Raw genomic sequence first — 14,259 nt, 5'->3', positions numbered from 1 at the left:
GCGAAGGTTGGGGGCCATCCGGAGCTCAACCGGCAAGCGGTTCCACAGGTCTGGCGCGCCCACAGAGAACGCCCTCCCCCTGGGGGCCACCAATCGACATTCTTTGATCGGAGGCACCCTGAGGAGGCCCTCTCTGTGGGAGCGCACTGGACGGAGGGAAGTTGATGCCGGCCGCAGGTGTTGCCGTAGGTAATCCGGACCCATGCCATGTAGGGCTTTGTAAGTCATAACCAACACCTTGAATCTCACCTAGAGGACAACCGGCAGCCAATGCAGCTCGCGGAGCAAAGGTGTAACATGGGAGTATCGGGAGACTCCCAGCACAACTCGCGCGGCTGCATTCTGCACCAGTTGGAGCCTCCGAGTGGACTTCAAGGGCAGCCCCATGTAGAGAGCATTACAGTAGTCTAGACGAGAGGTCACGAGCGCATGAGTGACTGTACGCAAGGCATCCCAGTCCAGATAGGGTCGCAACTGGCGCACCAGGCAAACCAGGGCAAAGGCCCCCCTAGTCACAGCTCCAATATGCTCTTCTAAAGAGAGCTGTGAATCTAGAAGGACCCCCAAGTTGCACGCCCTATCTACGGGGGGTAATAGGGGGTAATATGGGCTGCCTTTGGAGACAACCTGGAAGTTGTATAGCTGGTGCAAAATGTAGCAACAAGATTATTTACAGGACAAACCTGCCAAAATACATTTGTAATTTAAGTTGCTACATTCGTTGCTATTAGGCTTTCTGGGCCCCTTCAAAGCATTTTAATTTTCTTTTTAAAAATTATTTTTAATGGTGACATACAAAAAAAAATAATCCCACACCAATAACAGAGATAATGATTATACAGTGATTATACAATGATTATGATTATACATTGAAGAAAATACAGGTAGTCCTCAACTTACAACACTTCATTTAGTGACCGTTCGAAGTTACAGCAGCACTGAAAAAGTGACTTATGACCATTTTCACACTTACGACCATTGCGGCATCCCTATTCTCACAGGATCAAAATTCAGATGCTTGACAACTAGCTCATATTTATGACTGTTGCCGTGTCCCCGGGGGGGGGGTTGTCATGTGATCTCCTTTTGCAACCTTCTGACAAGCATCGTCAAAGGGGAAGCCAGATTCACTTAACAACCAGGTTACTAACTTAGCAAATGGAATGATTTACTTAACAACTGTGGCAAGAAAGGTGGCAAAATTCACTTAACCAATGTCTCACTTAGCAACAGAAAGTTCACGCTCAGTTCTGGTCATAAGTGAAGGACTACCTGTAATAGCATCCTACGTTCTAGAAAAAAACAACAACGGTGGTTAACTTACCCAGAGAATCTGCTTGATTTTCAACTGTTTCATTCACCTTCTTAGCTACTCTGGCAACAGCTTCACCCATTTTTTTCTCCATGCAGGTATATCCAGTCACATAAATCCTTTCAGGAAGGTCCTACAGCTAAGCAAACAAAATACAAAACAATCAAAACAGGCTCCACAGTGCTAATACTCCACAAAGGGTTATTTATTTATTTATTTATTTATTAGTTGAATTTATATACCGCCCTATTCCCGAAGGACTCAGGGCGGTTCACAGGGCAGTTAAAACAGTACAAAAAAGAGAATAAAATGAAATGAAATTAGTACAAGCCCACAATTAATAATAACAGTAAAAATTAAAATTTTAAAATTAATTTAATTTAATTTGATTTGATTTAATTAAAATAATTTAAAATTTAAAATCCCTCCGTCCAGGCCAGACAATTCAAACAACCAAGTTTTTAAGTCCCGAAAGCAGCTCATCTGAAAGAAAAAAATATCAGTGTGCACAGTACTCAAAATTCACTGAGTTCTGCTCATGTTTAACCGATTAACAGCCCTGAAGGAGCAACAGGTTGTTTCTTCCTATGAGCTGGACATTTACAGAGAAACAAATTCAATAAGCAGGTACATCTTTGAATGCAGCTCTCCATCAGGATGGGCACGTGTACGCAAACATGAATGTTCAAAAGAAAGTAAATTTGGAAAAAGCTTATATACTAAAGGAGGGGTCTTCAAACTTGGCCCTTTTATGACTTGTGGACTTCAACTCCCAGAATTCCTTAGCCAGCGTACCTGGCTGATGGATTCTGGGAGTTGAAGTCCACAAGTCATAAAAGGGCCAAGTTTGAAGACCCCTGTACTAAAGCCTCTGTTTATAGAGGTTATTGTAGTTTATCAGGAACATTCATTAATAGGAAATCCCTTTATTTTTGGATTGCTTGTTAAAGTGCCTCTTCACTTTAATGTCTTTCATTCTGTCTCCTAACCCTAACCACTTAAACATGTATAGATGTGGGAAGTAAAATATGATTCAATCACAATGGCTGTGGAAAGAAACAACATTAGACAACATTAGCCATGGTGATATATGATTCAGCATTTCTGGCTGGTTTTTATTTTTAAATGAACAAGCCGGAATCAGAAACCAAGGCCAAAGCTCCTTTTATAAGCAAACAAAGTCAATAAATTACCTTCCACATACCTGTGGCACTCCAGATCCACAGAACAGAAGCTGCTATTTCATTTCAGAATGGAAGCTGAGTCATTTCCAAAGACTCTGGCAGATTTTTCTAAGATGGAAGCCAAAAACCTACAGTATATATTGTTGCCTGTTCAAAGCCATCAAACCTGAATTCTCTCAAACGCGTCCTTGATTGGAGGTCTTCTAGTACAGCCCCCTGCTCAAGCAAGAGAACCTATATACCATTTCAGACAAGTGACTGCCTATTCTCCTCTTAAAAACCTCCAGTGATGGAGCACCCATGATTCACTGGAGCAAGCTTTGAGTGTATACTCACCACAAAGTTGGCAGCATTAGCCCTTGCCCAGGTCATCAGCTACATAACTGTAGGTCTGAATCTGAGACAACCAACATCAGGGGTCTTCATACCTGGCCCTTTTATGACTTGTGGACTTCAACTCCCAGAATTCCTCAGCCAGACACACCGGCTGAGGAATTCTGGGAGTTGAAGTCCACAAGTCATAAAAGGGCCAAGTTTGAAGACCCCTGACCAACACAGTACCAAGGAACCAATTTGTGCATGTACATATATATCAGAGAAAAAAGCAGAGTATATTGTAGCACCTCACAAGATGCATTTTAGTTGATTAGGATAATACAGAAAAAACCTACAGGCAGTCCTCAAGCTATGTCCATAATTAAGACCATTTCTGTTGCTAAGTGAGAAAGTTGTTAAGTGAGTTTTGACCCATTTTAGGACCTTTCTGACCATAGTTGTTAAGTGAATCACTGCAGTTGTAAAGCTAGTAACAGGGTTAAGTGAATCTGACTTCCCCATTGACTTTGCTGGGTCAGAAGGTTGCAAAAGGAGATCACGTGACCCCGGGACACTGCAATCGCCATAAATATGAGTCAGTTGCCCAGCATCTGAATTTGATCATGTGACCATGGGGAAGCTGCAATGGTCATCAGTGTGAAAAAACATAAGTCACATTTTTCAGCACCCGTTGTAACTTTGGCCACTAGTTGACAACTACATAATTACACATTACTTCTAATTGTTTTAAATTGACAACTACATAATTACACATTACTTGTAATTGTTTTATTGCATTAATTTGGAGGCCACCAATGATTTACAATGGAGACCTGGAAAAGTTGTAGCAGTGATCAATGCAAAGATCAAGAGACAGAACTACTCCTAAGGCAAGATTACAATATCTGGAGTTTCTTAATAGGAAAAAAGGGAGGGAGATGTAAGATGTGTAAACTGGTTTGGAGAAAAAAATAAACAGGTAGTCCTTGACTTACAACCAGGCACTTCAAAGTTACAACAGATCCTGAAAAAGCTAATTTGACCCAGATTTAATGTTCCAACAGCAAACCCTCCTCCCCACCCCCACCCAGATAATCACAAGACTGCATTTGGAGCAGCTGGCAACTAGCCCATATTTATGGCTGTTTGCAGCACCTTGTGGTCATGTGACTACAATTTGTGGTGTTTTTCCTGAAAAGTGGCGTTTCCTTCTGGTTTCTGGCAAATAATGGATTCATTTAACAGTGGAGTTTTTTAACAACTGTTGCAAAAAAGGTCGAAGTCAGACATGTGGTTATGTGGTAATCCACTTAAATGTCATGACTTCAAACTCACGTCACGTGACATGTCACGATGCATCGTGATTTTTTTCCCATTGCCAGCAATGGGATGGGCACGGTTTCATTGTGACACATCCGGCCCACGGGCCGGCAGTTTGACACCCCTGCAGGTCTCCAACCTTGGCAAATTTAAGACCTGTGGACTTCAATTCCCAGAATTCCTCAGCCAGCCAAGCTGGCTGAGGAATTCTGGGAGTTGAAGTCCACAAGTCGTAAAGTTGCCAAAGTTGGGGATCTCTGCACTAGAGGCTTCTTAACAAATGTGTAATTACTGATCTTTTATCTAAACTCTGTAATCTTGTTTTAAAATTGTCATCTATGTTTTCAACATTTATACAAAGGCCAATCTAACTTCATATTTTTTGAATGTGAAAGGACTGAGGCAGGGTACAGAAAGTTCAGAACAATTTAACACTTAACCTGAATATATTGGGAAAGGAATAATAAAGTGGGTTTTCTGGAAAAAGAATCACTATTCAAAGCTACTGTTCCTACAGGCATTATAAACATCACTTTTCAAACCCTGTTTGACAAAGTTCATCCTCAAAGCTGCTGAAGAAAACATATTGCCTGCTCTGCAAAATGCATGAAAAAAAATCAAAGCAGTCAATGAGAATAAATGTACCCAGTTTTGTACAGGTGTCCCATAAAGATCTGTATTTTGGACCAGTATTATTTAATGAGTTTGTATATGGCCAGGAATTACAGGTGACAAAAGTGAACCAGATTAATTCATGGACATAGGTGCAAATAATAACTGAGCTGAATTATGCCCAGATGACCACTTGATGGCACAAATCTGTTAAAGTTTTTTTTTTGTATATCGTTACTGCCACCTAGTAATTGGAAAAGGCAAATGTATACAGTATTTAGGATTGGAGGGGGGGGAAGCAACTAGTGCTAACAGCTGTGCTATTTCTGAATCAACCTTCTTCAAGGAAGCATAACACACATCCATAATTGTGTGCTCTCCAAATATATCTGGACAGTCATAACAGTTGAAGTTAGTATGGCATCAGTCAGTGTTTCTTAACCTTCCAACCTGAACAAGTGTGAACTTCAACTCCCAGAATCCCCTAGTTGGCTGGGAAATTTTGGGAGTTGAAGTCCACACACTTTCAAGTTGCCAAGGTTGGGAAACACTGCCACAAGTAGACAGTTTCATTGCTCATGATAGCTGAATCTGTTGGGAAGAACATAGCAACAGCTGTGATGTCATAGTTGGTTTATTATCCTATGCTAGACTAGTCTAGGATGTACAAATAGTCATAATCAAGCCCCAATTTTCTGTTGCTGAGACATTTGTTAAATGAGTTTTGCCCCATTTTACGACCACAGGTGTTAAGTGAATCAATGAGTTAAGTTAGTACATGGTTGCTAAGTAAATCTGTCTTCCCCGTTTACTGCTTGTCAGAAGGCTGCAAAAAGTGATCACATGATCCTGGGACACTGTAACCATCATGAGTCAGCTGCCAAGCAGCCAAATTTTAATCACATGACCAAGGGGATGCTGCAATGGTCTTAAGTGTGAAAAACAGTCGTATGAACTGTTTTAAGCTAAGGACTACCTGTTGTTAACAGACCACGTTTTACAGCATTCTGTATTATACAATTCAGGCCAGATGTGATTACTTCAGCAAATTTATAGCTGACAAACCATTTTTTTTAAGAATCCTGCATTAAATCCAGTGCAATACTAGAAGCCTCAGCACAACCTGTGTTTGCACGGTGCACTGAAATAAAACTTAGCCAACCACCTTTTCGCCTACGGTAAAGGTCCAGCTTTTGCCATTCATTTGAGGCTCAGCGTTTTGAGAGAGAGAGAGAGAGAGAGAGAGAGAGAGAGAGAGAGAGAGAGAGAGAGAGAGAGAGAGAGAGAGAGAGAGAGAGTAAAACGCAGCTAAGCACAACAAAGAGAACATCCTCGCTCAACACAAGCCAGCCTGAGCAGAAAGACAAGCCACCCGCAGAGAAATCCAGACTGAGCTGTCCACCACGCAGGGCAGGGGTCTTCAAACTTGGCCCTTTTATGACTTGTGGACTTCAACTCCCAGAATTCCTCAGCCAGCAAAGCTGGCTGAGGAATTCTGGGAGTTGAAGTCCACAAGTCATAAAAGGGCCAAGTTTGAAGACCCCTGACGCAGGGGGAAGCAACACCACAGCCACTCTATAGAAATGAAATTATTATTATTATTATTGTACGTGCTGGAACTCAACAGAGCTTCGCACCACTACCGGAAGTTCCAGTTGTGCGTCACCCTTCTCTTTCCCCAACTCCGGGAAGGCTGACACGTTGTCCTCCCTTCTCCAGTCCGTTTTGCCTGGTTGCAAACGAGCGGCTTTTTGCGCGGGGAGAGGGGCAGCCTCCATCCTCTGCGCCCCCTCCCCAGACCAGGCTTTCCGAAGTGCAATGAAGGTGGCGGGTCTTTGCTTTCTCCCACCTGGGCGGTTGCTTTTTGTGTGTGTGTGTGTGTGTGTTTCCACGCTTACCGCAAATGCACAGCAGGCTTTTCTTCCGCCCTGGGCAGCTGGAGAGTGGCGCACCTGCGACCCCCGCGCTCTCGGCTCGCCTCCCCCAGCCATGGGGGGAAAGGACGGGAGCAGCTGGGCCTCGGTTGAAATCCGCAGGCCAGACCGAAGGGGTGGGGGAATGAAAAGCTCTCCCGACGAGTCGGACGGAGAACGGCCCTGAAGCCGGGACCAATCGTCAAGCGCTTGAAGCCGCGGCCGGGGGAAAAGCCAAGCCGGACCGAACGAGCGCCCTCTCTCGTGGGTGACCGTGCGCCTCTGCGCGGTCCCGCGCGGGGATTTTAAAAGGCAAAGCTCGGGCCTTCCCCACCAAACGGGGAGGGAAATCGCTTTAGTCAACTTCTTCTACCTCAGGGGGGGTCTTCAAACTCGCCCCCTTTGTGACTTGTGGACTTCAACTCCCAGAATTCCTCAGCCAGGCTGAGGAATTCTGGGAGCTGAAGTCCACAAGTCATAAAAGGGCCGAGTTTGAAGACCCCCTTGTTCTACCTTGACCGGTCGTCGGCGGCCTGTTTTGGCATTCCAATGGGAGACCACCAGGATGGGCGCGGTCGGAGGGGAGGGGAGAGCATCTTGGAAGAAAATGATAACGATAACTTTATTGTCACTTTGAATGTACACCAATCGGCATGCATCAAAATGAAATTTTGTTGCATACAGCTCTCAAAGGGTCACCACCTCCCGTATATACTCCTTGTTCGGGGCCCGCTCAAATTTCACATTGTCCATTTTGAGTCTCTAGGGAGGGAACGATGACACACAGGACAGATGGAAATGGGGCTCCATGTGCCTGTTTGGCATTCCAATGGGAGACCACGAGGATGAGCGCGGTCGGAGGGGAGGGGAGAGCATCTTGGAAGAAAATGATAACGATAACTTTATTGTCACTTTGAATGTACACCAATCGGCATGCATCAAAATGAAATTTCGTTGCATACAGCTATCAAAGGGTCACCACCTCCGATATATATACTTCTTCGTGGCCCGCTCATATTTCACATTGTCCATTTTATTTATTAATTTATTTGATTTGTATACCGCCCTTCTCCCTAAGGACTCAGGGCGGTGAACAGTGACATAAATGTCAAAATGCACAAATACAGAAAATTGAAAATAAATTAAGCCCTACTGCCCAAATGTAGAAGATAAATTAAAACCACAATTAATTTTAGTCTCTAGGGAGGGAACGATGGCACACAGGACAGATGGAAATGGGGCTCCATGTGCCTGTTTTGGCATTCCAATGGGAGACCACCAGGATGAGCGCGGTCGGAGGGGAGGGGAGAGCATCTTGGAAGAAAATGATAACGATAACTTTATTGTCACTTTGAATGTACACCAATCGGCATGCATCAAAATGAAATTTCGTTGCATACAGCTCTCAAAGGGTCACCACCTCCGATATATATACTCCTTGTTCGTGGCCCGCTCAAATTTCACATTGTCCATTTTGAGTCTCTAGGGAGGGAACGATGGCACACAGGACAGATGGAAATGGGGCTCCATGTGGATTAGCCCTCAAATTCGCTTGTATTCTGACAACCTCGCCTTCTTTTTCTGATCCTGACTCTTCCACCTTTTCCTTAAAGAGGCCTTGCTTCTTTTCGCCCCTGGAGCATGCTCCCGCCGCCGCCACCAACTCCTCCAAAAGCCTCTCTCTTCCTCTGGGCCTGCTGACAGCCTCATCCAGTTCCTTTGCTCCATAAGCTCCAGGTCCTCTCCTCCTCTGGAAACAGCCCTGATTTGCAATACAATCCATCACTGGGCCAGCAGTCAGATCTTGCCACCACCCCCATTTTTTAAAAATAAAAGCAAACACCCCCATTTAAAAAAAAATCTCTGCCAAGGCAATAAGGATGTGGTTGAGAAGTGACCAGGAGCTGAGCTCGATTTGATGGGGGTTCCCCCCCCCCTTTTCCAGTACAGTTACAAGAAAACATTCTGCCAGTAAATTTAGGCACTGAGGAGATCGGTTTCGCTCCCAGGACATGATAAACAGTCCTGTCTCCACGTGCTTAGTTCCCTTTTTCAGAGGGCAGCCAATAGTCTGTAAATACAGAGAGTGCTTAGTTATCAGAATATAGAGAGTTAGAGGTCTTCAGGGGTAGGCAACCTTGGCTCTTGTATGACTCGTGGACTTCAACTCCCAGAATTCCTGAGCCAGCCATGCTGGCTCAGGAATTCTGGGAGTTGAAGTCCACGAGTCATACAAGAGCCAAGGTTACCTATCCAATACCCCTGCTCAAACAGGAAACCCTACTATTCCAGGCAAACAGTCGTCCAATCTCTTCCTTTAAAATCTCCAGCGATGAAGCACCCACAAATTCTGAAGGCGAGCAGTTCCACTTGTTAATCATTCTCCGTACTGGGACATTTCTCCTTAGTTTTAGGTTGAGTCTCTCCTGGATTAGTCTCCATTGCTTCTCGTCCTGCCTTCAGGCGCTTTGGAGAATAGCTTGACCCCGCCTAAATTGTGGCAGCCCCTCAAATATTGGAATACTCCTACCCATGTCACCCCTAGCCCTTTTCACTAGACTTCTTGGGAAGGAGGGTATTTATTTCCCCCCCCCCCCAAAAAAAAAATCCCTGCAGAGTTCCTGAATAATGCGGTTCATTCCCTTGTACTTAATAGTTCCATTTCTGGATTAACTATTAGCAGTTGCAGTGATGGATTTTGCAAGGTGGTGCAAATGTGACTCCTTTTTTTTCTCACTCATTTTGACCAGGCCGTGCAGGGGAATTCACTGGAAAAAGCAACTAGGTTTGGAAGAGTTAGTGGTAAAAGGCCATCAAAGAACACGATGGCTGGACACCGTCAAAACTAGCACTAACTAGAGCATAGAACAACTCAAATGAAACAGTGCAAAATCAGAAGATATGTAGAGAACTGGCCCATAGAATCACCAAGAGTCAGACAAGATTGAACGGATAACCGTCGTTACCTCCCCATCATTAAAAAAAAAGTGTATCTCTGTAGCCAATTATCAGGGGAAATTATTATACACTAACCATAGTCACATTTCACGAGGATATATAAATAAATAAATATTAGCTAAGCAGTTCCAGATTGTGCTCTCATTCCATCCTGAACAAACATCTGCCATTCCTTTAGCTTTGCTGAAATATTTGGTCCTCTGCTGACTGTTACTAAGGAGAAGGTCCCTTCCATCAATTTGGCTGGAAAAAGTTTGTTGTTTTTTTTTTTCTTCCTTATCTCTTCTCAGTTCAGAGTTGAGTTCTTTAATTATATACAATAATTCGGTTGCTGAAGTCTTGCCCTCTTCCCTCCCTATCCTTTTTCCTTTGTGTTCTCAGATCATAAGCAAAGTATCTTTTTTCATATAGTACAGGTGTGACTTTGGAAGCAGTTGCAGCTGAAGGAGAAAGTAAAAATTAACAGACAGTCCTCAGCTTATGACCATTTGTTTATTGACCATTCAGTGTTGCATTGATATGCAACTAGTTAAGACTGTTGCGGTATCCCCACAATCACATCATCAAAATTTGGGTATTTGGTAATCAGCATGTATTTACAGGACTTTCAGCATTCTGACAAAGTAATTAGGGGAAGCTAATTCACTTAACAACTGCATGATTCACTTAACAACTGCGGTGATTTACTTAACCAGAGCCAAAAAGATCATAAAATTGGACACGACTCATTAAACAACTGCCTTGCTTAGCAATAGAAATTTCCCCAGTTGTGGTCATGTGTTGAGGATTACCTGTAAGCAATTTTGCATAAAAGATAAAGTCTCCTAGGGCTCAAATTTCATGGATTTATGCATGTAGTTTTCTAGCCAAAAACATGTAAGTGATTTGGTACTTGCTCCTCCCAGGAAGCTGTTTTGACTTCCACCCTGGCCAACAGCCCTGCAATTTCTTGACAAGTGTTATACTTAAGTAATCTGGTCTTGCTTGGTCTTCTGAGCCCAGGCAAGTCAGCCAGATGCCGCATGCTTAGCCTTTAATTTGAGCTGCTCTAATAAGACAATACTGAACAGCCTGGAACATCCCAACTGTCAACTGCATTACCAGGGCAAAAATAATCATATTCTATGGGATGATCGTGTCCATTTTCCTGATACTTTGATAAAGCTACCAGTTACTAGCTTTATTGCATTTCTTCCCTTTTCCCCTTGTTTATTAAGATATTGAAATATGAAGAAAAAAGCAAATATTGAAATAAAGTTTTAAAAAGATGAAGCAACAAGGACCGTTACATTTGAATTATTAAAAAGCCACAGTAAAAAAAAGTAAATTACTTTTTTCTGATAAATCTTCCCCTTCACTTCCATCTGTGTATCTCCAACCACTAGCCACAGTTTAGCTATTTAAACTTCACACCAAACTTTAATAAGTGTGTTAGTTTCTATCTGAATCGTAAAAAATATATAGTCCGAATGTCTGTATCTGCATTGCTGTGTGGCAGATAGTATGTATGTGAACTTGATTATCCCTCTGTTCAAGTCTCCAATAGTTTTTGCTAATGCTAGCAAAAAATTCCTATTTTTGCTCCAAAAGGTCTCACTCACGTTCCTAGTCAGATTCATGCAGACCTAGGTAATGAAAGAATGTGTAAGAAGGGTTATGAAAGCAGCCTTAAAATTCCTCAGAGTACAGATGTTTGTATAACATCATTCATATGTTTGGCCAAGATGAGAGGGGCCGAGGTGTCTATATTCATGCATAACTGCAAACAGCTAAAGATTCTATTGTTAATCTTCTATTCTGTGCTCCTCACTTCTACATAATAGATTTAGTATGTTCTGTTTAACAGCAATGAGTTGAGAAAAGTGTAAACCCCACAAATAGATTTGGCATTTTGTACTTCCTTCTTTCATCTATCTGTAGCTTAAGCCTAAAGCTGTTGTTTTAAGGAAGACTGAATTAAGAGCTTTGTGTGATTTATGATGAGCAAAATGTAGTTAGTAAAGCTGGTTCTCAGAAATTAGTATGCCAAAACCTATGTCATTCTAACCTAAGAGTTTCTCCTGCACTGGACTGAGGGGTCCTTGCTGACTCCTAATGGACCTAACCAATGCAAAATATTTTCTCCACACACCCTCTGCCCAGAGGATTAATCATGCTTGATTGCTGACTCAAGATTTCTTAATACTTGTCATCAGGTTTGTATTCATTTTCATCGTGACGCACCCACATCAAGTTACTGGCATTTTACCGACCTGAAAAATAATGTTTCTTCCTTGGAGAAAAGCACTAGAGGCATTCGGATCAACTGGGTGCTAAGAATACAGATATTTCTCGACTTACGATCGCAATTGAGCCCCAAACTTCTGTCGTTGAGACATTTGTTGCGTTTTGCCCCATTTTACAACATTCTTGCCACAGTTGTTAAGCAAATCAGTGCAGTTAAGTTAGTAACGTGGTTGTTAAGTGAATCTGGCTTCCCCATTGACTTTGCTGGTCAGAAGGTTGCAAAAGGGGATCACGAGATCCCAAGACACTGCAATTGTCATAAATATGAGTCAGTTGCCAAGCACCTGAATTTTGATCAAGTGATCATGGGGAAGCTGCCATGGTCATAAGTATGAAAAACGGTTGTAAATCACCTTTTTACTGCCGTTGTAACTTTGAACGGTCACTAAATAACTGTTTTAAGTCAAGGACTACCTTGACTGCCTTGACTACCTATCTATATTTTATAGAAATATATTTTTATTTATGATTTTTTTTATTTACGAAATAAAAACATACTAAGTACTCAGTAGTATACAATGCCCTGTTTTGTTTTGTTTCTAAGTAGGGCATGACGTGGGTTGATCTTGCCAAGGATCCTTTTTCCTCTTCCTTGTAGTGTTGTTTGCCTGAAGTGAAGATTGTAATGGGCCATGGAAGTCATGAGGCTGTGGTTATTCCTACATTTCTAGTGATCAAGGATTATATTCTGATCACAAGAAAATGAAGGCTGGAGCAAATGGCTCAAACCGAAGTCAGAAATTGTAAGAATCAGTGAATTGGGGCTCTAAGAAAGCAATAAAAGAATCTTATGCTGTCCAGCTTTATGGTGGAGGAGATTGTAAAAGACACGATGATTGCCTGGGGGAGAAATATCGGGAGGACAATGCAGCTTGATATGTGACAGAACTTATGGAACAAGACCATGGAACTGACTCTATCCTCCTCCTTTAAGGAAAATGTCTATAAAATGATCTACCGTTGGTATCTCCCCCCTGTTAGAATCGCTAAAATGTTTCCAGGATCTTCTGATAGATGCTGGAAATGTTGCTCGACCAAGGGTACCTTCTTTCACGAATGGTGGAACTGTTTATATGCCAGACGATATTGGAGAAAAATTCAACAGTGGCTATTGGAAATAACAGGCGTGAGTTTCCTTATGCAGCCAGACCGGACAATATCGACAAAAGAGATTGGTATATATTTGTTCATGTCTGAACAGCGGCGAGGATAGCCTTTGCCCAATTGTGGAAGGACCCAGATATACCCCCTGACCATTTGATAATAAACAAGATTCTCCGTTGTGCCAAGATGGGACAGGTTAACGTACATTTTAAAAGATAAACGTGAATCACTATATAATATAAGTTGGAACAAATGTTTTGTATGGCTTAAAACAGGAGTGTCAAACTCAATTTCATTGAGGGCCGCATCAGCATTGTGGTTGCCCTCAGGGGGCCGGGTGGGTATGGCCTGGCCTACTGGGTAGGTGTGGCTAAAGTGCATATGGCCTACTGGGTGGGCATGGCCACCTCTACATCGTTCGCATCAAGGGTGCCTGTGGGGGCCGGGGCAGGAGTGGGACAGATCTGAGGGTCTCTGGCCAAAGGAGGGTCTCTGGGCCAGGGCCAAGGCAGCGGGGCGGTTCCCTCACTGTTTCCAGGATGGCTTCGCGGGCCGCATGAAACCACTTCGCAGGCCAGATGCGGCCCCCGGGCCTTGTGTTTGACATGTCTGGCTTAAAAGAAGGTTCAATTTAGGAGACGAGTGATGAGATCGCCCACTTAATTGATCTGTGTAATTTATTAGGCTTACAAGGTTGACAAGATATGACCAATGGTAGTTTTGTTTTTCTTTTAATGATAAGGATATTCTATGTGTTGGAAAGTTTAGCTGGGATGATATATTTTTTGTTAATAGGAGAGTAGATATAACTCTGGTCTGTTTTGTCTTCCACGGTTTGTGTTACGTGATTATATGGTTTGTGTCTTTAAACCCCTTGTCCCGTTCCCTATGTATTATTCTGTTGTCATTCTTATTGTAAATAATTAATAAAGATTATATTTTTAAAAAAAGAACAGTTGCCTTTGTCCTCCTGGAAAAGGACAACAGAGGAAAAGAACATGGTCATCAAATACAGATACATCCATCAGTGAAATATTTTGTTAAATTTTACTGACCCAAAGTAGTTCTTAGATATGTGATAAGAATATAATCCAGTTTCCATTTTACCTATTAACATGACCATTGCTGTGCAAAGATGTTAGAAACATAATTCTTTGAGATGGGCAGCATCTAAGGACCGCTATCTGTGCCAGTTTTGTCATGCTGGTACTGAAAAGTTGTGTGTGTATTTGGCAGAAAAAACCTACTGGAAGTG

General features: G+C 42.6%; 1 protein-coding gene across 1 annotated transcript in view; it reads right to left on the bottom strand.

The window, feature by feature from the left end:
* The window catches only part of LRRC20 (leucine rich repeat containing 20), a 77,189-nt gene extending 70,336 nt beyond the window's left edge, over positions 1-6,853 (bottom strand). The window contains exons 1-2 of the mRNA XM_083364835.1: positions 6,642-6,853; positions 1,325-1,451 (exon numbers count right to left, since the gene is read on the bottom strand). Coding sequence (XP_083220961.1) covers positions 1,325-1,406 — 82 coding nt within the window. The 5' untranslated portion in view covers positions 1,407-1,451; positions 6,642-6,853. The remainder of the gene's footprint in view (positions 1-1,324; positions 1,452-6,641) is intronic.
* Between the last annotated feature and the right edge of the window lie 7,406 nt (positions 6,854-14,259).

The sequence above is a fragment of the Vipera ursinii genome, assembly GCF_947247035.1.
Source record: "Vipera ursinii genome assembly, chromosome: 5".
In the NCBI taxonomy this organism is placed as follows: Eukaryota; Metazoa; Chordata; class Lepidosauria; order Squamata; family Viperidae; genus Vipera; species Vipera ursinii.
This window is presented reverse-complemented; position numbering and strand designations above follow the sequence as displayed.